At 40.9% G+C, this 26724-nt stretch overlaps 1 protein-coding gene across 2 annotated transcripts in view; it reads right to left on the reverse strand.

The window, feature by feature from the left end:
* The window catches only part of spock1 (SPARC (osteonectin), cwcv and kazal like domains proteoglycan 1), a 152473-nt gene that overhangs the window by 21543 nt on the left and 104206 nt on the right, over positions 1-26724 (reverse strand). For both annotated transcript variants that reach the window (XM_050042361.1, XM_050042360.1), the window contains exons 5-7: positions 14393-14507; positions 10584-10716; positions 5647-5767 (exon numbers count right to left, since the gene is read on the reverse strand). In XM_050042361.1, the coding sequence (XP_049898318.1) occupies positions 5647-5767; positions 10584-10716; positions 14393-14507 (369 nt within the window). The remainder of the gene's footprint in view (positions 1-5646; positions 5768-10583; positions 10717-14392; positions 14508-26724) is intronic.

Consider the following 26724-nt stretch of genomic DNA (forward strand, 5'->3'; position numbering starts at 1 on the left):
TCTGTACTATGTCAATCTGACACAATGCCAAGCGCTAAGGAAAGGGTTAAAACAAAGATGCTTCTCTCACAGGACTGAATAAAGACAAAAAAAAAGTTGAGGTGAAACTTTAACCCAACATTCTAAAGTGACAGATTGGAGGCTTGAGACAGAAAATAAATGAACAGCAGACAGAGACAGTGACACGTTCCCCACACACCCACTAACACTGTGATATACAAAGGTTATTAGTGTGGCTGAGGCAAAGGTACTCAAAAAGTATGATATTTGAAGCCTTCCACTCTGCCTTGTCAAATAAAAAACAATATTCGCCCCACACTCCAAATAAACAGTGTACTGCAGCACACACTTACTGTAGCATCTACAGCTTTCAATCAAAGTGGAGGGAGTGTGAGACAGAGGATAGGGAGACAGAGATCCACTGATAAAAGAGCTACTGGCTGAATTCTTCCACCTCTTCTTCTCCAACTCTTAAAAGACAATTTGCTCTTTACAAGATGTCTCATTGCTTTCTACTGTCTGTTGAATCGGTTTCTTTGACTCAGAGTAGCGGACCATAGAACACTATATACTCACTTACTGTCTCAGCATGAGTGTTGGCATTCACGTCAGAGACCGGCTGTCCACCTCACAAAGTTTTATCTTTAAATTAAAAGTAGTCACAGTTATGATAACACAAATTTCACCAGGCAGTGTCCCATTGACTTGGGTTAGTATTTCTCCTGCAGTCTCACGAGGCTCCATCAGAGATTATTTTAAGATCAAAGAGATGCTGACAAAGTTTTCCTTTGCGGACATGATTTACAGTTGAAAAAAGGTAATATATCACAATACATCACAATATATTTTATCGCAATACTCAGCATCTTGCAACATATTTAAAATAGCAATAATATGGTATTGTAAATCTTCTGGTGATTCCCACCATTAATACTTACATATAGTCACTGCATTACTTCCATGCCTTTCCATTTGAATGTCCGTATGTTTTTGAGAGGATGGCAGAAGGAATAATAAATAAATAAATAAATAGATAAATAAATAAATAAATAAAAAGAGCAAATACAAAATATGATAAAGCATGATAAAGCATATCCATATCATATTTTGTATTTGCTCTTTTTATTTTTGTTTTTTCATATACATCTTTTTATCTTTTTTTGCGTCTTATCTTTGTCATTTAATTATTTTTTTTTTCTTTTCTTAATTTTTTCTTTTTTTATTTATTTGAACATATGTATATTATTTTATTTTATTTTATTTTATATTTATATTTTATATCTTTTATTTCCATTTTGTTATATCTACTTTTTGGTATGTGTTGTTCATACATTTGTATCTGCTATCATATGTTGGCATTTGAGGATGTTGTGATTTAAATAATATTCATTGGACAGGTCATTGTGATTTGGGAGTCAGGCCTCTGCTCCTCAGAGTTGATCTCATCTAATTAGTGGCACCAGCTGACTGATTGATCACACCTGGTAGGAACCGGTCTGTGTCTGTTCTGTGAAGCACTCATGTCAGCAGCACTGATGATAGTCAAGGATTGAAATGTTTGCTGCTGTTTTTATTACTTTTTAATATTAATTTTTGCAGTTTGAGCACTCTTCTTTTTGCGCACGGATGTTTTGAATTAATTGACATTTTTTGGCATTGATCTCAGCCTGTGAATCTTTTTTGTGGCTGTCCAGCTCAGTTGAACTGGTGTGCGAGTATTTCTTCTGCCATTCCCTCTTGATTGTCCACCATGCTGACGCACCCAAGATTAACTTTATTTTGTTGCCCTAACCACAGCAGCCTAAGGACTTTGTATTGTATGTTTTTGCAAGTCATGAATCGAACACAAATACGTATCAACGTTCCTAAAGTGACAATAGGTGACTTTGTTACCGGGGAGTGGATGGCAAGTCACCTAGGCATAACTCTGCCAAGCTGTGGACCACTGTTTGAGACCAAACAGCAACAAAACTTTTTTGTCTTGTCTGAGAAATAATAAGAAGGGACATTTTCCACAGCAAGTAGCTTAAAGTACTTCCTGCTTTCAACCCCACAATGCAATTCTTCACATTTTAATAAGTGACTATTTCAGTGATGTGGCACGACAGCTGTCAGAAAAATGACATTGATTAATAAGTGTCAAAAACCTCAATTTACCTCTAACTATAGAGTAACTTTATGAGAGTCTGTTAAAAATAAGTACTGACTGAGTGAACAAGGGATTCATTCCCAACACAGTCTTGACCACACCCTAAACAGTGAAGTCAAATCAGATGTTTTTAATCAGGCTAACAACCTGCTCTGACTTCACTGGTTAGTTCTATAAGATGCCTTATATTATTCAGTGTTGAATTTAACCACATTGAACTTAATATTTTATCTTCTTGTCTCTTAATTACTGTCATATCTTTTACTGTGATGCCACTGATGTAAAAGTGCTTCATAATCAAACTACAGCAGTGGTATAGGTACTAATGTACATGACAAATATCAAAGCTCTGTGAGGTCAGTGGCCTCAGCAAAGCCGCTGCTGTGAGCGTATGATGTCATGCAAAATAACCAAACCTCTATATGATTATGTTTGCTTGATTTAAACAGCTGAGTGGCACTTTAATTTAATTAGTTCTGCCTGTCTGGCTTATTTTTCCTGATGTCAACTCACTACATGACACATACCTAATCTGCCCTCCAGAGCTTACACACACACACACACACACACACACACACACACACACACACACACACACACACACTCCTTGATATTGTTTTTAAAATCCAGCTTTTTCATGTAGAAAATAAAATAACATTTTGTCATCATGACCATGCTGGATCCAGATGACATTTCATAAGGTGATTGGGATGTCTTAGTACCAAACCAAAATATGTTTTGAATTGTGTTAAAACATTTCCTTTTATGCAAATGTGAACAAGATTTAACAATGCACATATTAACATTATTTTCTCTAATTTCAACTGTGATAAGTGTGTATTAACCAGTGTTCCCAATTGTGCTTTGTAATGGTAACTGTAATATCAACAGTTCTACAACCAAAAAAGTAGAAAAATAGTATCTAATATTATCAAGATATATTGTTAAATATGTTTTTCCCAACCCCTAAAGATTTACATATTGTCCACACCATCTGATATTCTTATAGGGGAACTACACCCATTTTAAAGACTAATACTTGTTATTCCTATGGTCAAAGATGGTCCAAAAATATTTATAAACATGAACAATTCTCTGTCAAATCCAAAAACTAGAGTGGTAAAACTCAAATTTGTTATGTCATAGCATATAGAGTCTGGAGCTGCTTTATAGACAACGAATGGAGAAAGATGACACTGAAAGCACTCATGGGAATGTCTGAGTATATGGGTACAATTTCTGATTCAGACCTGAGAACACAGAAGAAAAATCATTTGCATATAAAAAAGAAAACAAAACTTCAGTGGGTCCGTAAAATTAGGATCCCTCTCACTGTCTATGGAGCAGCTTCAAACTTTATACCCTATGACATCACAAGTTTAAGACTTACTTCTCTGGTTCTGCTTTTGAGGCTGCACTTGTGCAGCACTTTTCTCGTCTTCCAACCACTCAAAGTGCTTTTTACACTACATGTCACATTCACCCATTCACACACATTCACCTCAGGTGGCTGAGGCTTCTCAGTAACCATTCACTTGCACTCACACACCAATGGAACAGCCATCAAGAGCGATGTAGGGGTTCAGTTTTTTGCCCAAGGATACTTTGACATGCTGGCTGGAGGTGCCAGGTATCCAATTGCTGACCTTCCTATTAGTGGACGACCCACTCTACCTCTGAGCCACAGCCCCATTGAACTTTTCGAGGCCCAGGAAATAACCTACTGGAATTCTTAATCTAGGTGATATTCCTCTTTAATCTACAGTATAAAAGCAACATTGCAACACACCACTGCTGTGACGTGGAAACACAGGAACCCTGTTTACTGTAAAAGTGATGCTTATAGAGCTAGTTACAGACGCAGGTGTTGTGTCAACACAGATATTTAGCATTGTGATATAAATGTGCAGGATATGCAGTTTAAACTTGACTTGTGACTATCAGTAAATATAGAGGAGTGATCGCAGATACCGAACTGTTGCAATCTTTTGGCTGTTACCATAGGAACACAATCTGACACGCACACACACACACACACACATACACACACACACACACACACACGCACACACACACACATGTGGACTAACACACACTCACACACACACACACACACACACACACACACACACACACACACACACACACACACACGGTGCTTCCCTCACCTACTGCCATCTCCATCTGTTTTCCATTTTGTGTTGCTGATCTAATGAGAGATTCTATCATCTCTGCTACCTCTGAATGCACAAACATTTGGACCTGCTATCTCAGTGATGGTCTGAGGACAGACTGTACTGAAAAGTACTGTGACATTCATGAGAAGAAGATCAAGCCGGAGGGAAAGGGAGGAAATGGGAAAGTGACGAAAGGCGGAGTTTAAACAGAAAACTTAGAGGAAAGACTCAAAGCGGAGATCCAAAAGTGAAACTAAGTGCAATGCCTCATATTGACACTGTCCAAGATCTGAAAATAGACTATCTTTCTCTCCCAGCCTGTTCCCTCCTAATGTCAAGCTCTCAGCAAACCAAACACATAATTATAGTTTCTACTGAGCAAAGATGGAGAGAAATTAATTAGGCAGCAGTCAAGTTGGTAAAACACTTCTCCGTTACAAAATTACTCTGCGTTCCCGCCATCATTCAGCCTTAAACTAATGAAGAAGAATGTAAGATAAAGAGGGAGCCGTCATTAATTATCAGACACATTTCGTTTGTATTAAATGCGCCTGATGAACCTCGGGATTCCTCTAAATGCTTCCTAATCAGAGAGTGATTAGAAAAGACCTGCGAAGGCAGACTATGTGTGTGCTTGTATATGAGCATGCCCAAATATTCGATATCCTAAAGATAGACGGATGGATCGGTAGATAGACTCACAGCAAACACACACACACACACACACACACACACACACACAAAGTAAAACCATCCCACGACTCCCTCATCTGGGAGAGAGGACGCCAGTAACGATAACAATCCATCCTTTTCTGTGCTGCTTTCCTTTAGATTGTATTTCTCCTCCAGAATCTCTCCATTCATCTACTGAAATCCTATTTTCATGACAAACAATAAGACACACACACTCACTCCATCACTGCTCCCTGTAGCTGCCAGAAAACGGGTGGGGTGGGGGGTGGGGGTGGGGGTGATGGGATGGGAGGGGAGGGGAAGAAAATAACATGAGTAAGGGGAGAGGTGACAGGAAAGGGATGGAAACACCGTGAATCACCGGAGAATTTGAGGGATTACCAGTGAAAGTGTGTGTGTGTGTAGTCATGTTTTTCTCTGAGGCATCCCCCTGAACCAAAAGTGTCTTACAACAGATAAAATGGACATAGAGACGAAGAAGAATAAGTATGTAACAGCCTAAATACCAAGAGGTTTGACTTACATCCATGGACGTGGCTGTGTGTGTACTGTATTTAAGGATGGATAGCCAAACCGAAAGTTACCCATCAGTTCATTTACATGAACAGAGAAAGCTACAGTACTCACCAGCCTTTTCAGTCTTATGTGGTGGTTTGCTGAGCTCCTGACCGGGCAAACAAGGACACAACCCGTCACATTTTATTGAGATCGTCTTCCCAGACAGACAGCTCTGGAACTCCAACTTACACTGTAAAAAAAAATGCAACAAAAACACAAGTTAATGGAGGCTTTATGTCACAGACTCGAGGGCCGGGAACTCCACCTAAAGACACATAAAGATCAGTATACTTGTCATGGGGAATACTTTACAGCTGTAACATCTTCAGTGGCTCTGAAGGTGCGCTCTAAAGTCTAGGAAAACAACCCAGATGATGTCATCACTGTTATCTTGCCTTGGGCTTGTAGATGAATAAAATGGAGTGTATGGAATACTTTATTAGAGTTGAAAAAGTATGTGTGCAGTGTTTCAACCCTGCCAGGTGCTCCAGATCCACATATTGCCTTTTATTCCCTTTGGTTGACTCTGATAAGATATGGGTAATGACCAGACATTAAAGGGCTAATGTATTGGTACTATTGAGCTGCATTGTAGGAAGTGTAGGGTTCTGTGTTTTTGGAACTTGGCACTGCCATAACAACCCATTCCCAGGTCTTCAAATACTGATGTTACATCATAGGCCCCTTGTCGTCTGGTAGTGATGCACAAGGCATCCTTTAGCATCAGTATGAGATGCACAGCTGTCTCCTGGGTACAACACTTAACACGCGGTGAGCAGTGTAAAATGGTCATGGTTTTGGCAACAAAACTACTTCGTGAAACATGGTTAAGGTTAAAATAAATGTGTTTGTTACGGGAATACAGTTAGACGTTACTATGTGATGTACTTGGGTAATGTTATGTTAAATCACACATTAAGTTTGCATGTTCTCCCTGTGCCAGTTTTTGGGTTTTCTAAGGGTACTCCAGCTTCCTCCCACAGTCCAAAGATATGCAGGTTAATTGGTGACTCTAAATTGGCCGTAGGTGTGAATGTGAGTGTGAATGGTTGTCTGTCTCTGTGTTTCAGCCCTGTGATAGTTTGGCGACCTGTCCAGGGTGTACCCCGCCTCTCACCCAATGTCAGCTGGGATAGGCTCCAGTCCCTCTGCAACCCCTAACAGGATAAGCGGTTATGGAAAATGAATGCATGAATACATTTTTGGAGCTGGACTGTTCATTATGAGTGCTGCTGTAATATATATGCTGTTCAGTTATTAATTACAGTCCTGCAGCACAGAGCATACTCTGGTCACAGACTGAGCAGCAGAACATCAGGTGCAGTGAAAGTGAAACTTAATCAATCATTGTGCTGGGTTTACAAGTTTGCTTTCACTCTCAAACAGCTGCTTCTCTCATCCATTGATCTGATCTGATCGGATCGACTGATTAATTGTCCACCCTGTGACTCAAAACCCCACAAACTGCTGCTGTAAGAAAAAAATAAGTGTTCCACTTGCATTGTGTTCACTGACCCCAAAAAAACTCAGAATTTAGAGAGGGACACAAACTGATACACAAGGACAGACAGCCGTTTTAAAAAAAAGCAAAGTGAAGCACTCCCTTGTGCTTCTCATGCAGATGCTAAAGGGAGCCTTGTGCGTCAGTATCCGATGACAAGTGGCGTGACAAAGCATCATGATTTGACAATCTGGGAGTGAGTCCAGGCTGGCCTGAGGCTAAAAGTCAGGAATTTGGGGCTACTGCTGCATAGATTATAACTGCTCATTTACTTGAAAGTGCAGTGCCCCTTTAAATAAAATAAAACTTCAGCACAGATGAGTAAGAATCATGAAATCGGGCACTCTCCGCAATTTACAGCATGTGTCAGCATGTTATAACTGTGCTGCAAGTATGTAATCACAACCAAACTAAAAACTTTGAATTACAAACTTTCTTTCTCGAGCTGATTAAGGGAAAGATTTGCTGAGACAGGATTGGTCATTTATCTTCGATGAACAGATGCGTCCATTAGGCAGCCATGTAGACACACCATTAGACACAGAGATGCCCAGTGACATTCTATTATTCACCACAGTACAAACCTAATGCAATGAAAAAAAGCAAGATGGACTACTTTAGAATGTAATTTAACAGTATAAATCTCATTTCAGGTAAGTGAGGGGTAAGAAATTGTTTGGACTAGTTGGGGGAAAAAATCCAATTACAAGATCCTTCCAAGAGGAATAATGAAAACTGAAATGAGTTATGTAAATTCTGTTTGCGAGATGATGACGACAGGTTTTGTCAGGGCGAGACCATGACTGTGCATAAACATCTATACACATATCATGCATCATGCACGGGCTTAGGCTCATCCTGCCAGCACTTTCATTTCCCATGTTGTAATTCAAATCCACCATTTCCTCCCTGTCACCTCTTCGGTAGCGCTGCTAATGTTGCTTAATGAAATTTGTTGACAAAGGAACAGCGCTCTGTCCTGTTCTCAACATATTGAATTTGCTGTCTGGGGAGGGAGACAGAGAGAAAGAGAGGGATAGGGAGAGAGTGGGAGACACCAGGAAATGGATGACCTCCCCCAGTCACTGTCAGCACACCGAAAGGCCCCATGAATCTTTATGTTTGTCTCTCTCCAGGGGTTAATGTGGTTTTGATGAAACAGTGTTTTAACACCTGACTCAGTGGAGAAAAAAATAGAGGAGAGGAGAGAGGAGAGAGGAGAGAGGAGAGGAGAAAAAAGAGGAAGGATGATTTAAGAGGAGGGAAGTAATGGACTTAACTTAGTGGGCTGAAGCCTCTCAGGAGATAAGAGCACTGTCCTCTTAATAGGATATTGAGTGTGTGTGTGCGGTCACGATGAGGGAGGCATGTAATGTAATAATAAAACATGAATAAGCTTGAGACCAGCAGCTCACTGGTGAGCAGAGTTTAAGTTGGGCCACAGGGACCCATCACTCCACCAGCTAACTGAACCCCTCCAACTAAATTACCGCAGCGACCAGAGGGACCTCCCAGCCCTCCCCTTCCTTTTGTTCTTCCTCTTGTTTCTCCTTCAATATATCTCCTCGGCACAGCTGCAGGCAGGTAGGTCATTAGGAAAGCCTATGTCCTGACTTCCTCACACAGAGGGGTTGAAACTACCAATTTCCGTGCCCAAAACTACAGTTAAATCATTCCCCAACCAGAGACCATGGATTACCAGAGTCATCTGGGATGCCATAAACACATGCATTGCAGCCTGAAACTTAGGGCTGTGGTCTGAATCAAGCAGCAGCTTACAATGTAAAAAGAGCAGTAACAGCAGTAAACTGCACAAAGTGAAGGAACTGACAGGATTTCATTTCCACTGTAACTGCACCTATATGAGTTCATGTGTAGCCTGGTGGCCAGAAGAAAATCTTGGCTTAGGACTTTTCTGCAAACCCCAGATATGTTACATTTGTATGTAATATATGTCATATAACCATTTCTAAAGTGACGTAGTTCTTGTTACTTGTATATGAGCTGACTTTGTCATCACAAAGTGGAAGGGGTGGTGAATGATGTGATACCTTGGTGAGATGGCTGCCAAGCTGCAGCTAGGTATTTTGTGGCAAAACATTGGTAGCATTTCTAGCTATGACTGTGGCACCAAAACTGAATATTTCAAGCCAAAACATGCTGTTTTCCAGACCATAACCAAGAGGTTTTTGTGCCTAAACCATTGTTGAAACATAAAGAAAGTTTCAAAATGTCTGCTACATAATAACGTACAATTGCTACATATCCATGGTTTGCAGAACTGTACCATGCCAACATTTATTTTGGGTGATTGGGTTGTCAAGTGACAAAAAAATTGACTGTATTAAACTTCTGGGTTGGAGACTGAATCCTGAATTTAATACAAAAACAGCAAGACCGCCAAATGTGTGGAAGTCTATTAATTTCGTGCAGAGCTGAGCTGAAAAACACGGATGAGGTGTGGATGGACAACAAGCGCCCCAACGAAAAAAAACATGACCTCACTTGAACTCTTTCTCTCAAAGGCGTGCTTTTTATTGATTCTGTCTCGTCGGACACTACTGTCGATGCAATTAATAAATGATACTGAGCAAGTGACAGCAGTGTGCAGGTGTGCTGAAAGCTCATAGCTCGCTCTACTTTGCCAATATTCCTGTCACAAAGACTTTGATTCAGCTCAAGAGATGTCGTAGATCGTCCATTTGTATGATGATCTAGTGTACTGGATTGTGCTTCACACCCTTGCAGCCAAAATAATATGAATGTGGATGTCAATAAGAATCCACAGTGTGTTATACCAAGGACAGACCCACAATGCTTCGCTTCTTTCTGTCTTTTCCAATAAGCTGATTTCCCTCTTCAACCCCTCAGTATGAACTTCTTCTGCTCATTTCCTTCCTTCCTTCCTTTCTTTTCTCCTCCATCACGACATTGTGAGTTTGTGGCAATGCGTAATTTAATGTAGCAGAGAATGAGATTACGAGCAGAGGTTATTGGCTGGAAATGGGCCTAGAGTCAAATGAGAAGATGGAGGTTGAAGAGCTTTTCCGAATTGTCCAGAGAGGATTTTTAGCTGCTGGAAAGACCTCTGATGGCTGACCCTGTTCTCCGTCATTTGCATAACAGACAGAGAAAAGTATTGCTGAAATCAACACAGCGGAGGAGGACAGGATTGGACAGCAGGAAGAGCGGAGGAGGCAGGAGAAAGTCAGGGAGGTAGAGTGAAAAGGTGACAAGAGATGAGTACAATTAAAGTATCATCCATCAAGAAAAAGAAGAAAGAAAAGTACACATCATTTCAAATATTTATACCATATATATTATATAATTCAGCAGCTCTTCAAGCACTGTTGTACGTCTTGAAGCAATCATGTCCTTGCTTTTATGGTTGAAAACAAACTGAATTATTGATTAATGATGTTTAGTGAGAAAATGAGACAGAGGAAAACAGCACACTTTTGGAGAGGTAGAAGAGAGATGAATGATAAAAAAAGCGACCTCTCACCTTGGACGAGTAGGTATGTCCATCAGATCCACACACAGGACTTGACTGGAGCCCCGAGCAGAGCCTACATTTCCCATGAGCGCCAGTTTCAAGCCTGTGCTTGTGGCCTGCACTGCCTTTCCTGGGTTTCACACTGAAAGAGAGAGAGAGAAAGCGGGGAAACAATACTTCAATTTATTTAGTCATTAAACAAAACTTTGTCATTAGTGAGCTGAACAAAGACGAGGTCTCCTACACATACTTGAATACTTAAAACAAACAATGATATCTACAGTGCTTGAGCCAAAATCTTTTTAGTGAATACATTGCATTTTAACATTAACATTACCCTCATAAATTTATGTATGAGAGAAAATTGAAGTGCAATAATAACTTTCCAGGCAGCAAAATTATCCAAACTCGCAGAATCAGTTTTCTACTATGCAGAAAGTTTTAAAAGTGTTTTTGGTTGACAGGGTCAGCTGAAGCAGAGCGAATCCTGATTGGTCCATCGAGGCCTTTTCAATAACGAGCGTAATTGCGTTTGATCCAAATCTCGCAGCAATTTTCTATCTAAGTGCTCTCACTGAACACCCTGCTGCCTCCTGATCCATCGAGCAGAGATGGAATTAGAGCCAGACAGAGTCTTTACAGAGAAACTAATGTCACACAACAAATGTTGCAAAGTGAACATCAGCTACTGAAGTGACCAGGTGGAGGTTCCAAAGTCATACAACCTCTTTCACAGCTAGGCTCTAAAATCTGAATCTGAAAACTCCGGCACGCTGCCTTGCCTTGTTTACTGCTGAAATGTATAAATATTTGTTGAATTAATGACGCCGAAATATTTATTTATCTACAACATTTCAGTCTGCTTTATGGGTGAATTAAACACCTTGACCAAACACACACCACACACACACACACACACACACACATTCTTACCTTACCAACAGTGGACCATTATTCTACACTGACAAAGTGAGGACCACTGTCTCTGGTCATTTAAAAAAAAAAAACAGATGGAACAGAAAATTATTTTTTTTTATTCCTCCCCCCCCCCCAAATAATATATTCAAATCAAGTTTTAAGTAAGAGTTTATCATTCAGTCCCTTGTGAGACATCTACGCTCTGTAAAACTACAACACTCAAATCCCAGGCAGCGTGTCAGCCTATTCTTATTTCTTTAGACGTGTCACACTCACCGACCGAGTCATAATCATTGCCACGGCAGATTAGACATGCACACTGAGCCGATAAATAAAACAGTGCTAGCAGATAAGGTAAGACGGAGGCACAATGAAACCTGTAGGTTGATGTTTGAGATGTTTCCCCTCATTTACCTCCCCATCAAATCCCATGCTTCTCTTCTTCTCCTATCAAGCACTCTTAGCATAAATGCAAATGCAGTGAAGCATATGAATGCGTTCAGGTTATTAAGTGTGATTTGAAGGGCGGGATTGGCTTGGCTCGGGAAATTAGTGCATGCACAACAACTTTTCACTGACAGAGACAGCTACAGAGAGAAGAGTAGACAGATGATCTATAGATATATTAGCCTAAAACAGAAAAGAGAAAGTGATTGCTCTTTCTGTTTCTTTCTCTCTCTCTCTCTCTCTCTCTCTCTCTCTCTCTCACACACACACACACACACACACACACACACACCACTGTAGTTCAACCTCCTGCTGTGAGTTTCCATGTTGCTCTAATCTTGAGAGGCTCTGATTTGACAGTACTACAGTCCCCTCACAGCAGGACAGAGGTGCACACCAATTAACACTGCAAGGCTTCATAATATTTTTGAATTGTAGCTGGCTGCTAATGTAGATGTCCAGGCCGGCAGTCAAACATTATCGCCCAATAAGGGAAGTTTAGAAGTCTGTGCTGAGCAATATCCAAGTCGAAGTATATGTCATGCTTGGGACTTTTGTTATGACAGCTTCTTAGTAGAGAATGAAATTAATTTGCCTCTGGATCTCAGTAAACACAACAGTAATACCAAAGTGTGTCCAGGGCATCTTCAAATTTTGTTTTTCAATTTTGTTAGCAGTGAATAACAGTGATGAATCACCTCCTTGATAAACGTGCTGCAGCATAGTGCACATTAACTGTATTTCTCACATCTGTTTACAAATATCTTGGAAGGAACAAAGTTTGGATTTCCCCTTTGAGAGGACACTTAATCCGTGTTATGCTAATTACTGCAACTAATTTAACTCGTAGATAAAATAATATCATGGTCCAAAGCTTCAGTGAGTGATGCTGTTGGGGAAATGCAGATTTTAGGTGAATAATTTGACACATTAAGCAGAAAATAGGACTTGTAATTAATGCAATGCAAAGAAAAGCATTAAAACCAAGTATCTTAGGAACTAATGACTTGAGGAAATCAATTAAACCCAAGAAAGAGACAAAAAAAACATTTAAATGTCTTTTGGGGGAAATGCTTGTTGAACTGAAAAATTGAAAAACCTTAAAATTGGCAACATGACAAGGTTGAAAACACAAACAAATTGGGTGCTGCCAGAGTCCAGAGAGCAAACAGATAGTTTGATTAAAATTAATTGGTGTTGAGAATATGTTTCTGTATGTCTGTCACTGAAACAGCTTGGGTTCTTAGACACTGCTAACACACACGAAACACAAAGTAATACTTTATTGCGTGCTGGGTGTAATTTGTCTAACGTACCCTGAGGGTCTGGCATATTGTAGTTCAACTCTGCATAGCAATTTTGAGTTACAGGCATTTACTTCAACTTAATAATAACTTCATATTTAAGGAGAAAGAAAGTCTTGCATGAAAGCACCCACTGTTTTGTTGTTTTGTTGACAACACTGATAATGACTTGTGTTTGGGGCCCTCTTTAACTGCTAAAAAAAAATTACTTAACATATTTTAATGAGCTTGATACTTCACGACCTTTCCTAGTTTTATGAGAATTGCTCATAAACATGATTTTGAAGTGATGACTACTGCTGTTTGTGATCTCAGAGCAACACACTCACTCTGATCTTATCACATATTGACATTTGGTCATGGACTTTCCACGTCCACATACGACGTTCAAGGTACTCTGAGTGTGTTGGTTGTTGACATTCTGGGATGCCGTGTCAAGTTCTGCCTGTTACATGCATTGTCTTCTTTCAAAATACACTTCCGTTTTCACAGGAAATATAAAATTTATATACAGTCTCTTTCAAAATAAACACACTATGTCGGTACATCACCACGAATTGATGGTTTTTTTTTTTACTTCAACAACAAACACACATGGTTAGGTTTAGAAAAAAACAACAGGGTTTGGCTTTAGAATCTTATGGGATATGAACACCGCTCTCTCGGGAGAAAGTCGATGTTTGTTGGACCCATCCACCACCCCTCCTGCCTGTTCCAGTTGGACTTTCGCCACCTTAACTTTCGTCCTTGTCCTGCCGTGTTATCCCACTGACGCTGCTGGGCGCTGTTACACTATAACGACAACGAACTGTGTATTGTTAAAGGATGCTTTTTATCAGCTGTTTTTTTTACGCCGCAGGTCACTGCCTAAGTGCCACATTTTGACGACTTCAGAGTGAGACTGGGAGATCTCAGCTGTAAAACATGGTGAAATACAGCGAATTATCATACTTCTCCTATTTCTGTGATTGGCATTGATGATACCTTTCACACAGGGCTGACATGTGGACAGGAGGAGCCATGAATCAAAAGGCTAACCCTGTGATTAGTGGACAGCCAGCTCTACCTGCTGAGCCACAGCTGCCCCCTGAGTAAAACCCATGACAACAAAACCAGGGGTTAATAAAATGTCAGATTACGGGCTCTTACCTGTGAGCTGGCTGCTTGTGATTGGTGCAGATGGCTGTCTGGTAGTCATGACTGACACAAACCTTATGAGGAGGGCAGCGCACCTTCAGACAGGGGTCCTTGGTGGCATCTGGACCTATAAGGAGACATCAGGGATAAGATTTAATCTCTGAGGTTCAAAAATAAGTTAGTGGGAACATACAGTGCAGGAGAATCAGCACAATGTAGTGCTGAAGTTGAAAGTTGATGCAGCAAAACATCAAGCTGTTCTTTTGGTTTTCCAGCTGGCAGATTGTTATGTTCTACTAACTGAAGCAGGAAGAAAAATAATGAGTTGGAGAAAAAGACGGAGAAGAAGAATGGTAAAAGGTATGAAGTAAACGTTGATTTTTCCGCGGTGTGAGCTGCTTAATGAGGACTATTTTCTCTGGGCGCCGACCCCATCTTCTCCCAAATCAATCTCCACAGTGACATTATCGCCGTGGCAGCCAGGCACAGCTGGCTGGTGTCCAGGGTGACAAAAGATCAAAGCAGCTCATTGACTCCGAGCATTGTGTCATTTCACACTAGGCTAACAGCACAAACCCACTTTCATTTGACAGACAGAAGAAAAGACAAAACACAGAAGGCGGAGGAGGTGAAAAGACGCAGTGGCAGTAAAAGAAAGAGATGAGAGCTTTTTCACCAGCAAGCAACACGTCAAAACAATGTGAGCTTAAAGGTTTAATGAAAAGAGGAAGTATTGGAGGTTGAGGATGAATGGATAGTTGTGAGGAAGGACGTGAGCATGGAGGAGGAAGTAACACATTTAGGTCAGAGAGAGCCACATAGTTTAGTTGCCTGAGTCAATGATGGGCCACCAAAAAAGTCAACAGATTTTAATGGAGCTGAATTGAGCATTGTCAAGATTTTTGTGAATGTATTAGTGGTTTGCCTGAGGTGACCAGTGGCCACAGACTAAAGTGGTTTGCTCAGTTGGTCCAGGTGCTGTGGAAGGAATGTCTGGAATGTAGAGGACTTGAAAACACTTGTGAAACCAGAATCAAGTGTTTATTCTCCCTGTTTCCGTTAGAAAAATTATTCAGGTGACGCCGTGTTCATGACAACTGTATGGGAGGTTAGTTTTTAATATAACTAACCCATTTAAATGTTATTAAGCCTTATAGAAACACATAAGTAAGGGTGTGGCAGCTTTGAGTGACAAGCTTTCTGCGAGGTGTCACGACAGTCTATGACGCAGATCCACCCCTCGCTCCTCCTCAGCTCCACCCTCTCGTCCAAATATGATCACTTCAGGCTCTAAAAATCCAAGATATTGAAGGTAAAATGCCAAACAGGATGCCTCAAAATGAGCGTAAAAAAACCCACAGGTGATGTCACGGTGGCTACATCCTTTATTTTTTCACAGTCTAGGATTTAATCAGTGGCTCATAAAGGCTGAGATAGGAGTCTGTATGGAAAATACAGATGGGGTATGTGACTTCCAGCTGGTTGGTTTTACTTCTCCGGAGTGTGATTATGAAGTAATAAAGTAAGAAGCATGAATGGTGATGTAAAAAAAACACCTGGGTATGGGGAAGGGATGAGGGTGGGGTTAAGGAGGGAGGAGGAAAACAACAAACTAGTAGGACATGATGGAGGAGGCTGAAAAGAGCCACCTATGGTGACGCCCCTTGAGTCACTGGGTGGGACCCTTGGGTTGGTGGGTTGACTAACAAATATTGGGTGGAACAGAGGCCATATTGCTGTATACAGCAGAGGGAAAGATAGAGGAAGGGATGGGGGATGAAAGGATGTGTGTGCATGGGGATTTTGTGAAGCCTGTGAGTGCAGGGATGAAAAGAATGATGAAATAAGCTGAGAAAGGTCAGCGGTGCCTGCTCCACGGAGTAGCAAAGAGAGAACAGCAAGAGGGGGAAAAATGACCTGGCCCCTGTTATTAGGTCTGTGTTCGCTGTTGCACTGACGGGGGTGGAGGTGCTGTGATGTCACAAACACAACTCCACCCTGTAATAATTGCAAAATTATTTAAAACTCAATTTTAAATCATTTAATCTTTTTATCTTTGCACCTCTTGTCTGCACTTTTGCTATTTTTAATGGTGATTTTTAAAAAAAGAAATTCTAAATCATTTAGTTTAATTAAATTAATTTTACCTTTTATATCTTTTTTTTCCTCTTTATTCTTTTATCAAAAATATTGCTCTGTAAAGCTCTAGCATGGCTCTGGCGAGGATGCCTGAAGCATATGAGACACTTTGTAATGATATATTAAATGGCGTCACAGACCACCACTGTCTACAATGCTGAAAGGCACATTATTACGACCTCCTCCACCATTGCCATAAAGGACACATGGAAGTATGCAGGCAGTGACGTTACAACATTGGAAATGAACGGATCTATTTACTTTAGCAAGCTTTAAGTAGATTTGAAGGGTCATTAGAGGTGTGGTTGCAGCATGGCCCTGCTCCTCAACATAAGCTAAATGGTTAACTTCATTAGCACAAATGAAGTGAAAGACAAGCTAACAGACTCTGAACTGGTGGTCATGGTGACGCTGTACCTATTTTGTATTAAACAAAGATGAAAGGTCTTATAAGGAACAAAACCATCAACCCTCAACTGAGATCAAAGACAAAGTGGGTTTTAAACCACATACAGAGACCCCATGCCCTCACCGCGGTGAACAAACTAAAAATGATTTCAAATCCCGAGTTAATTAAGACTGAGCACAGAGTGTATAGATGAAAGCTGTGTGTTGTGTACAAGTCATTAGCATGTGGCTTTTAACATCATAAAACGAGAGTGGCCTTGTCTCCATTAGGGGCCTAATGGGTTGTGTTTGAGCCACAGCTGGTGTCTGCTGTGAACATCAACTAGTTTCTGACCTGATCACACACTGCACTGCAGTTTACATGCTGGTTTATCAGCGTTAAATCAGCCAGAGAGTCAGACATGATGGAGGTTGTCTTGTCTCCGCTCTCAGTTAACACTGTAATCTCAACAACCATCTATATGAATGGATGTACACCAACACATATCAACTCGTAACATACATAACTCAGAACATATCTGGGGTTGTCAAAGGATATGGGAGAGCTTTATCTTTGGGAGCGAACACACATAATAAAGATGCTGAAGCTTAGATAGTCTCATGGGAGAAGATAGTACACTGCACACATCTGTCATAACTGAGCAACACATTTGTTTCCTTACAATCTGTAAAACACATACACAGATAGAAAAACACATTACAAGCCCGTGTGCCCTCTTATATTCTCCAGAATGCAGAGAGATGAAATGTCAACCTTCCCCCTGATAGCTGTCTGATCTGCTGTGTTTCTATCGCTCGCTTATTTGGGCCTGTCCTCACCTCCATCTATCAGTGCTGGAGGAAACCCATCTTATTTCACTTCGCTGCAAAATGACTTTATCACCGCGAGGAAATGAGAGATGAAGGGAGAGAGGGAAAGGAGGGATCGGGGAAAAAGGAGGCTCGTATCTGGTTAACAGGATTGGAGGACAATTTAGGATTAGTGCGTGACCTCCACTCACAGACAAATTGGAAATCAGACAGACACACACATACAAATGAGCAAAGAGTTTATGCTCCTGCACACACACAAGTACAGACAGCATCACATGTGGATGATTACGCAGATAAAACTTTCTCATAAACAGTAAAAAAGTTAATTTGCAGAGACAATGATGCTTTGGATATAAAATCGTTCTCAGCTGACGTGATTCAAATATTTATGAGATCCATAGGAGGTGAGGAGAGCAGCAAAGAAAATAGGAGCAAAAAGAGGAGAAAAGGGAATAAGTGAGGAGAGGAGAAAGTGGCAGGATGGAGAGGGCGAGGAGGAGCAGGCAGGGTAGAGAAGCGAATGGAAGTGTGTAGGGTAAAAGAGAGTTTTATCCATCTATTTAAAGCTCGAGTGAGCAGCATTGGCAGTTAAACCAGCCAATCAATTGTAATGCAGGAGCACTGCAGCACACTCTCGCCACCTCTCTTTCGCTTCCCTCAATACGAGTCTCTCATCTCCTTTTATTCCCCCTCTTTTCTTTCTAATCTTAAGTATGACTTTATTCTCATCCGTGTGTCTGTGAATAAGTCAATATGCATGAGCAATATAACTTGACATGCCTTATTGCATATCCATTCATTCCAAAGTGCCAAGTAAAATTCATTTTCACACTCCACATTTTTACCTTGAAAAGGTTATTGATTTATGTAAATGAACAAGGTTGTCTGCTGCTGATAAGACGTTGCCAAATGTACAAGTGTAAAGGATTTGTGTGTGTGTGTCTGTGTCTGTGTGTGAAGTAAATATTATGATTTTTCATCAGACACTGCTTGATGAAGAAACTGTAGAGATGCAGCGCTTTCAAACTGGTAGCTGATAAGAGAAGAAAAAAAACAGGGGGGAAGCAAGTCATGTGTGTATTCTTTGTAATGTGAGAGCTACGGCTTGTGAGCGAGAGCAACAGTTCTACACACACAGACACCACTACCAATTTGTGAAGCCATTGTCCTTGACCATATGCAAGGTTGACTGATGACCCCTGGGTGCTGGGTTACCAGCCTGTAGTTGTGAGACAGATGGAGGACTTGGCAGAGCTGTAGCTAACGGTGGCGGGGGCACAAGACAACAGCAGATCATTAACAAATGAACAGTCCTCAGTTTGAATTCAAGTTGGTCACATTTACACTTCTCTTCATCTGAAAATGCCACAGTTTGGTGCCGTTTTTTCCAAACGTGTTTGAATATCAACACTATTTTGTGGTGTAAGATCTTCAAATGAATGCATATTTCACTGAGAGAGAACACAGTGATAAAGCACCCTTGGGCAGTCAGCCTTTTCCTGTCGAGCAGCACATACATGGAACACTGTAATGCACCTACATGCAGAACTAACGAACTCATATCTCTCAACTCTTGGAGTCCTGAAATCTATTCCCGCTGACACTAGGTGAGAGGCGGGGGTACAGCTGACACATAGAGACAGACAATCATTCACGCTCACATTCACACCTACAGGCAATTTAATGTCACACGTTGACACTTCTCTGAGCCTTGCCCCTTTGCTAACCGCCGCACCACTGTGCTGCCTATATTTCATTTAACAATACCATAAACATTGATGGTGGCACAGTGGTTAGCATTGTCAGGTTGAAACATCACTTTACTACTACTACTACTACTTTATGTTTTCATGTTGCTAAACACGTACATGATAATGTATTGACTTTTTCCCTGTAGAGGTTTGATTGTACTTACAGTAACAAGCGTGGTTGTCATCAGCTCATGTTATCTTATCTAGCAGGAGGAGAGGCTTCAGCAACATGATAATAAATGACACTAGTAAGCTAACAGTTACAGATAAAAGAGCTGGTAATGTCAGAGCTTCTCAATACTATGGTCGTTTATTATCTAGTGCTGCGGGATTAACAGCATTTAAGCTTCACACATCTGTGGGGAAAAGCTGATATTGAAAGATCGATCTCGGACTCTATTAATTGATATCAGGTCATTCAAATGAAGATCGATTTGAATTGGATGAATCGATTATTCAAACCCAGCCCTATTAACTGATGACTTTAAATTGTCCGTAGGTGTGAATGTGAGCATGAATGGTTGTCTCTATGTGTCAGCGCTGTGATAGTCTGGCAACCTGTCCAGGGTGTACCCCGCCTCTTGCCAAATGTCAGCTGGGATATGCAGTGCAAACCACTTCAGTGCTCTGCATGAACTAAAGCCAAAGTAAAATGATCCCATATGTTATCTATGTATGTGCAGTATACAGCTTTAATCACAGTTTTATTGTACATTTAAACACTAGGAATGTAAAGTTGTAACCGCCTGACAGCTGTCTTTTAGGACTGAAGTACCCTTGTACCGTGCAGATTTGTGGGACTTTTACAATTAGACTCTCAAAATCTGTTGACATGGACGCCTCATGACTGTGGTACAATTCACTGCTGTGCTGCAGCATGCTTTGAAAGCGCTGCTGTTGCTGCGAACCCAGCATCATCCCAGCTACCATCTGGTCAGATCTGCTTTTATATACTGGGGGGGAATCAATACACTCTATGGTTGGTAGCTTGTGCTCAGTGAGCACAGCAAGTACATAAAAGAAAATATATTCCCAGTTGAAATCAAAAGTTTCGCTGCATCTTAGGAAAAAAATATTCTGACAAAAAAGCTTCATCTGGCTAAACATGAAGACATTTTTCACAAAGCTTCTATCCTTATATATGTGTACATATATCATCCGTAAGGATCTGTAAGCTCTCTGTGTACATGTAAAAGGATATGTGAAGGTATATGGTTTTAATAAATGTCTTACAAGTCACCAGCTCTCTTCACCATCGAACTTATGTCTCAGCAATCATAGCCTTGTTCCTCTGTGCGTGTAGGTGTGGCGGTGTTACAATAAACCCATCATTCTGCCCTCACTCTGCCTTCCTGCCATTACGACAGTTACAGTGCTCTCTTGTGCACAGTGTGCCTCCATTTCCCCAACTGCGGATGAAAAGGGTTCATATATTGACTTCCATCACCTCCCTCCATCCCTCCAAGTCCACAGCTCGGAGCCCACAGGGAGACGGAGGGCAAACACAGCCAGCCAGAGGAGTGCTGGAAACATACTATTGACCTGAGAGACCCATTCTTATTCAGCTTTGTGCTTCTGTATATATTAAGTTCAATAAAAATATATGAAAATCAAGCTATCAAACACTGGATATTTGATTTTGGAGTAAAAGTTGTTCTTCATGACAGACTAACTGATCTATATACCTGACCTGCCAGCCTCACAAAATACCCATGTGTAGTTTTCTTTGGCTGGACCTCTGGATTCAAGGTCAGCCTTATGAGCTTCAAAGTCTGTCTGTGAGTGAGTGAGTGAGTGAGTGAGTGAGTGAGGGATGAAGTTACAACATTGGTCAGAGTGTTGGTTTTCACCCATTGGTCATTGTTTTTTGAAACAAACAGGCACTGACAGTCCTGTATTACTGTAATTCTCATGTTCTGTAACAGCTGTAGCACTTTAGCATGATGGAATTAGCTAGAAAGCTAACTAGCTAGTCGCTACATGAGTGAAATTTAACCACTTAATGTTTCAGAAACCGCTTTTGTCACAGCATAGAAAAGCACATGGCTATCATAACTTTGTTCGGCTCATTTTCTGTCACCGCTGTAATGTTAGCGTATACGCATGGTGTTAAATGGCAGCTTTGGACGGACGACAGACAGGACCACCTCATCACTTTGCTTGAGGAACAGCTGTATCTGATGACACAAGCCTTAAAGTTGTTTAAACATCATTGATGTGTTAAAATGTAAAACCAGATGTTGCTACCGTTATGAGGAGAATGTTGAAATTAGTCATTGGAACATGTGCCGCCACCACAACCCAACACTGGAAATGTACCAATTCATCGGTTTAATCGGCACCCAAAGGATGTCTTACAAACGTGATTGGCGGAACTTGGCTCTGATTGTGACTGATGGCTGAGCAGCCTCCACCAGTCACACAGAGCAGGCTGTTCTTATGCACAGTACTTTGGAAGGCTGCGATTATGGGACCAGTGCGCTGACAGGAGTAAAGAAGGAAGTGGTCCTGAGCTGTCCAGTTAGGAGCCAGGTTGGGGCGGTGGATTGGTCACAAAACCCACAACATCTTCCTGGGGCTTTCCCCAAGGAGAACAGTGTTCCGAACACTTTGATTGGTCTTTGAGTCATTTTAAGGTTCATCATCACCATGTTTCTTTTCCTAAACCTAACCACAGTAACTTTACAATAATTACTTAACTTTAAGGAGGTAATGTCGTTCGTGGGGCACTAACTCGTAGGATATCATACAAACTGTTGTATGAGGATAAATTGTGTAGAGACGTACATCACTGACTAGAGCTGAAAGGGAGAGTGTTGTGTTAAACGATCAGTGAGTTCAGCTGCAAAGAAAGCATAGAAAGCTCTAGTATTTCATACACAGTCTACCCATATACCAAGTTTGACCTTGTCTTGTTTTAGATGTTAGGCTGCATTTCCAACAATCTCATCCCCTTCTCTACTAAGAGTTGGTGTGAGGACTGACATGTTTGACATGGACACCAGTAATTATTTATTAGTAATTATTCAGAGTAAATGTAGACAGACATTTAACAACAGCCAATGCTTTGTAACATCATTTGTTTGAAAGGATACTCTCAGTGGGATACTACTGGGGAATGTCAGTGTGCAATACTTTGTAATACACAAGGTCCTGGTTTTGATCCATGCCTTTACAGGTAAAATGTAATAACAGTCTTCGCTTACTGAATCACTGTTAACTGCATTAATGTGTCAGTGCTGCTGTATCGTTGCACTGTTACTCATTAAGGCGAGCTGCACATATGGCAGTTTATTGCCTACAGTGTGTAAAAAAAAATCCTTCTTTAAAAAGCTCCTGAATGATCCAACCCCGAACATAACTTCCAGCCATTTAATTGCTGCAAAACTTCCAAGCAGATTCCTGGCAGAAAAGCACATTATACTTGAAGCTGCAAAATTTTATTACAATTAAAGTTGACAGTAAATTGCCCCACTCATCCACGTTTTGTCTCCTCAAGAACTGTTCTCCCTCTTTCTTCTACCGTTAATGTTCCTTAAGAGACACGAAAAAGTGTCTGGAGAAGAGAGGGGTAAGATAAAACACTCTTCCTGTGTCCTCTAATGCTGGACGGAGGCCAGAATGGAGTGCAGTGATTGGATAATAAAGATAGTCAGAGTTTAATAGAAGAGGCCACATCGCCAACAAGCCCTGTCAGAGAGTAGAGGGTGACCTCAAATTAATTGCTGCTGAGCTGGACATGGGTCAACGGGGTGTTTTCGTAATCTGTGTGTACGGGTGTGTGCGCTTCTTTATCGACACCGTGCTCCATTGCTCTCCATTGTTTGCTCTCCCCCGCCGCTGTTTCTAATAGCAAATAAACAAGTTTGAAATTAAATAAACAAGAGCTTCAACAACTATTCCCAGTGGACAGATTCCTGACTGTTATTAGAAAAATGAGCATCACTTTCAGGCTTTGATAAACTAATTAAAAAGGTGTTTCTTCTCTTTCACCTGGGGGGCTACAGAGGAAAACAAGAGATGGAGTGAGAGAAAACAGAGAGAGACAAACAGATCAGGAGAAGATAAAAAACCTCCCTCTCTCTCTGTTTTGTGAACACTCCTCAGGGTCTGACTGTTTGGCCTATGAGAGGCACTGGAGCGATGGATGGCAGCGAGGGATGATGGAGGGATGAAAGCACAGAGAGGGCCTCGGGGAGGACGCAGTGATAGAATGGATTCACCATCCATAAAATTAATTATTGAAAACATGAGAAAATCATATTATTGTGGATGTAACTGGAATGGAGAAGATAAACAGGCTGTGTCAGTTTGAATGTCAGAGACGAAGCCACAGTGGCTTACGGGGAGAAAAATATCTGGAGAGAGAAAGGCTATTGACTATCGCTTACAAACTGAATATTCATCACTGCCACACAACCACTGTGCGCACACAGCAGCACATGCACACTCACACTTTATTGTGAAAAGCCCTGAAAGAGGATGTTTTGTGAAGCTGTTGCTGGCAGCAAAGCATTTTTTAAGGAATAGTATGAAAGCAAATAATCAAACACTCTTTGAAGACAGCTTCAAAGCAAAGGAGCAAAGATGCATTTAAGGACAACATGCGCACACAAGAGGACATTCATTTTAGGTGGAAATTGCTAATTGTTACACTCTAAATAAAGGTGTATATATAAACGGTTCTGCTTGAAGTGTGTTTATAATTCTTATTATCATCTTGGAGAACCGAGAGAGCAAAAGTAAAACAGAATATGCATGAAATTGGCTTGGTTAGAGGGAACATGCGCACACACTCAGAGAAACACACACAATAAATGATAATGTCTCTTACTGTAGGGCCTTTCTCAAACCACCCCAAACACCTTCCCTACCCCACTCTTCTTCTGTGTTCATGTTGAGTGTTGGTCGCATTAAAGCCCTGTTTCCACCAAACACTTTCGGTATGGTACCTTTGGAACCAAAAGTAACCCTTCAGACATGGTAACTAGACCGTAGCGTTTCCACCACAAACAGTACTCCGGGTTGTTGTCACTCACTGCTCCGTCCAACACTCACTGTATTTCCTCATTACTGGTGACACAGTGTTGCTGGGGCCCACAGGAACAACGCTCCACAGCGTTTTTTTTCTCCACATGCGGATTGGGATATATGCCGTCCTGGTCGAAATTAAGATATATAAACGCTTGAAGATGCACTCATTACTAGAAGTATGTGTCATATAACTAAAGTAATGGTCAAAATTGTCACGGTGAAATTTAAGGTGTGCTGATGGATTCACGTCATCAACTCATGCACTGAGTAACATCACAAGTTAACGTTCCATCTAAATAAAACAAATTGATTTTCTCCAAATTTCTCCGTAAAAAATGTAAGTTCCATGCGACTACGCTTACAAACTTAAAGTGCTCAAACTTAGATGGACATTTTTGTTATACAGACATTCACAACTTAAAAATTACACTGTATTAAGGATCAAACATGCCTTTCTCTAGCCTTGAAACAGAAGATGTGTTCATTTGTCTGTGAAGTACTGTATTGTTGTATAGTGAAGAGCTACTCAAAAAAGAAATGCTAAAAGAGGGAGAAGGCTAAGTTTGATTTTAATTTATTTAAGCTATTCTTTGATGACAGCCAGTTTGAACCAGCTTGTGATTTCTTCATCGTGGCTAACAGGTCAGTGTTTGTGGTATACCAAGGTCAAATTTCAAAACATGTTATTTGATGGGCTGTCTGAAATTCAACAATGCTGTTTCTACAAGAATGCTCACCCAACTTTTGGCACATCTCACTGTGTGTATGGATAACTTCAAGAGTCCATATTTTCAGACTGAAGGTGTGATTCACACCTCATTCGTGCAAATATGCTGGACCGATTGTGCAGTCTGTGTTTACTTGCCCGAATCAGCCAATGTACCAACTGCAGAGAAATAAACTGAAAGCTAGCTAACAATGGACACACCGACCGCCTGTGTAGGAGTGTGTGTGTGTGTGTGTGTGTGTGTGTGTGTGTTTGCCAGCCTCTCTGACTGACCCAAGAACTCATCAGAAACTTCACCTCTTTCTCTTATCTCCCTCCAGTCTCTCTCCTTTTTCCTCCCAACTCTGCACACAACCCAGTCACCAGAATAGATGTTGGCATTACATGTTTCTACAAACCATGGAAATGTAACATTTATATGTAATCGTGTAGCAGACATGGTTTTATGTTTCTTTACATTTCAACACTTTGGTAATGTTCATGACAAAGTCAGCTCATATACATATAATCAGTACTATGTCACTTTGAAATGTTAACATGATACATGTGAAACATACAAATGTAACATATCCATGGTTTGAAAAACTGGTGCCTGGACTGCTTAACATCTAGGCAGAAGGTTGCATGCACAGTTTCTCTCAAGTTGAGACACTGTCAGTTCTTGCTGCTTGATCGAACATGTGTTAAATCTAATCTTTCTGTTGACTTTGTATGCAACCTCTCAAGTCAAGTCAAATTTATTTATAAAGCACATTTAAAAACAACCCAAGTTGACCAAAGTGCTGTAGAGTTAAAAATGAATAAAAAAGATACAAGTGAAGTAAAATAATAAACAGAACAAAAACAGCAACCAACATAGATCAAGGCACAAATAAACACATAGGCAACATCAGGAGGACTCAAAAGCTTTAGTAAAAAAGAACGTTTTTAGCCTTGATTTAAAACAGTCAATGGAGGGGGCAAGTCTGACAGAGGGGGGAATGCTGTTCCAGAGTCTGTGGGCTGCGACCGCAAAGGCACGGTCACCCTTGAGTTTAAAATAAGTGCGTGGAACAGTTAAAAGCCCAAGGTTAGCCCCCTGAGGGGTCTGGAGGTGGAGTATGGGGTTAAAAGTTCTGTCATGTAGGAAAGGGCCACTCCATTCAGGGCTTTGTATGTGAATAAAAAAAGTTTAAAATCAATCACTGCACTGGCAGCCAGTGGAGAGAGGCTAGGACAGGGGTGATGTGGTCTCTTTCAGGTATCTGTCAAAAATCTGGCTCCAGCGTTTTGTACTCCTTGTAAATGGGAGAGAGATGACTGATTAATTCCAGTGTAAAGAGAGTTGCAATAGTCCAAGTGGGTGGAAATGAAAGCATGGATGACTTTTTTTAGTTTAGTTTTTAGTTTGGTTCGGTTCAATCGAACTCAAGTTCGTTGGTCCCCTAAGTGTGGTTTGTTTGGGCAGGTGTGAACACAGCAATCGCACTCAG

Source organism: Epinephelus moara, chromosome 4 (assembly GCF_006386435.1).
Source record: "Epinephelus moara isolate mb chromosome 4, YSFRI_EMoa_1.0, whole genome shotgun sequence".
NCBI classification, from domain to species: Eukaryota; Metazoa; Chordata; class Actinopteri; order Perciformes; family Serranidae; genus Epinephelus; species Epinephelus moara.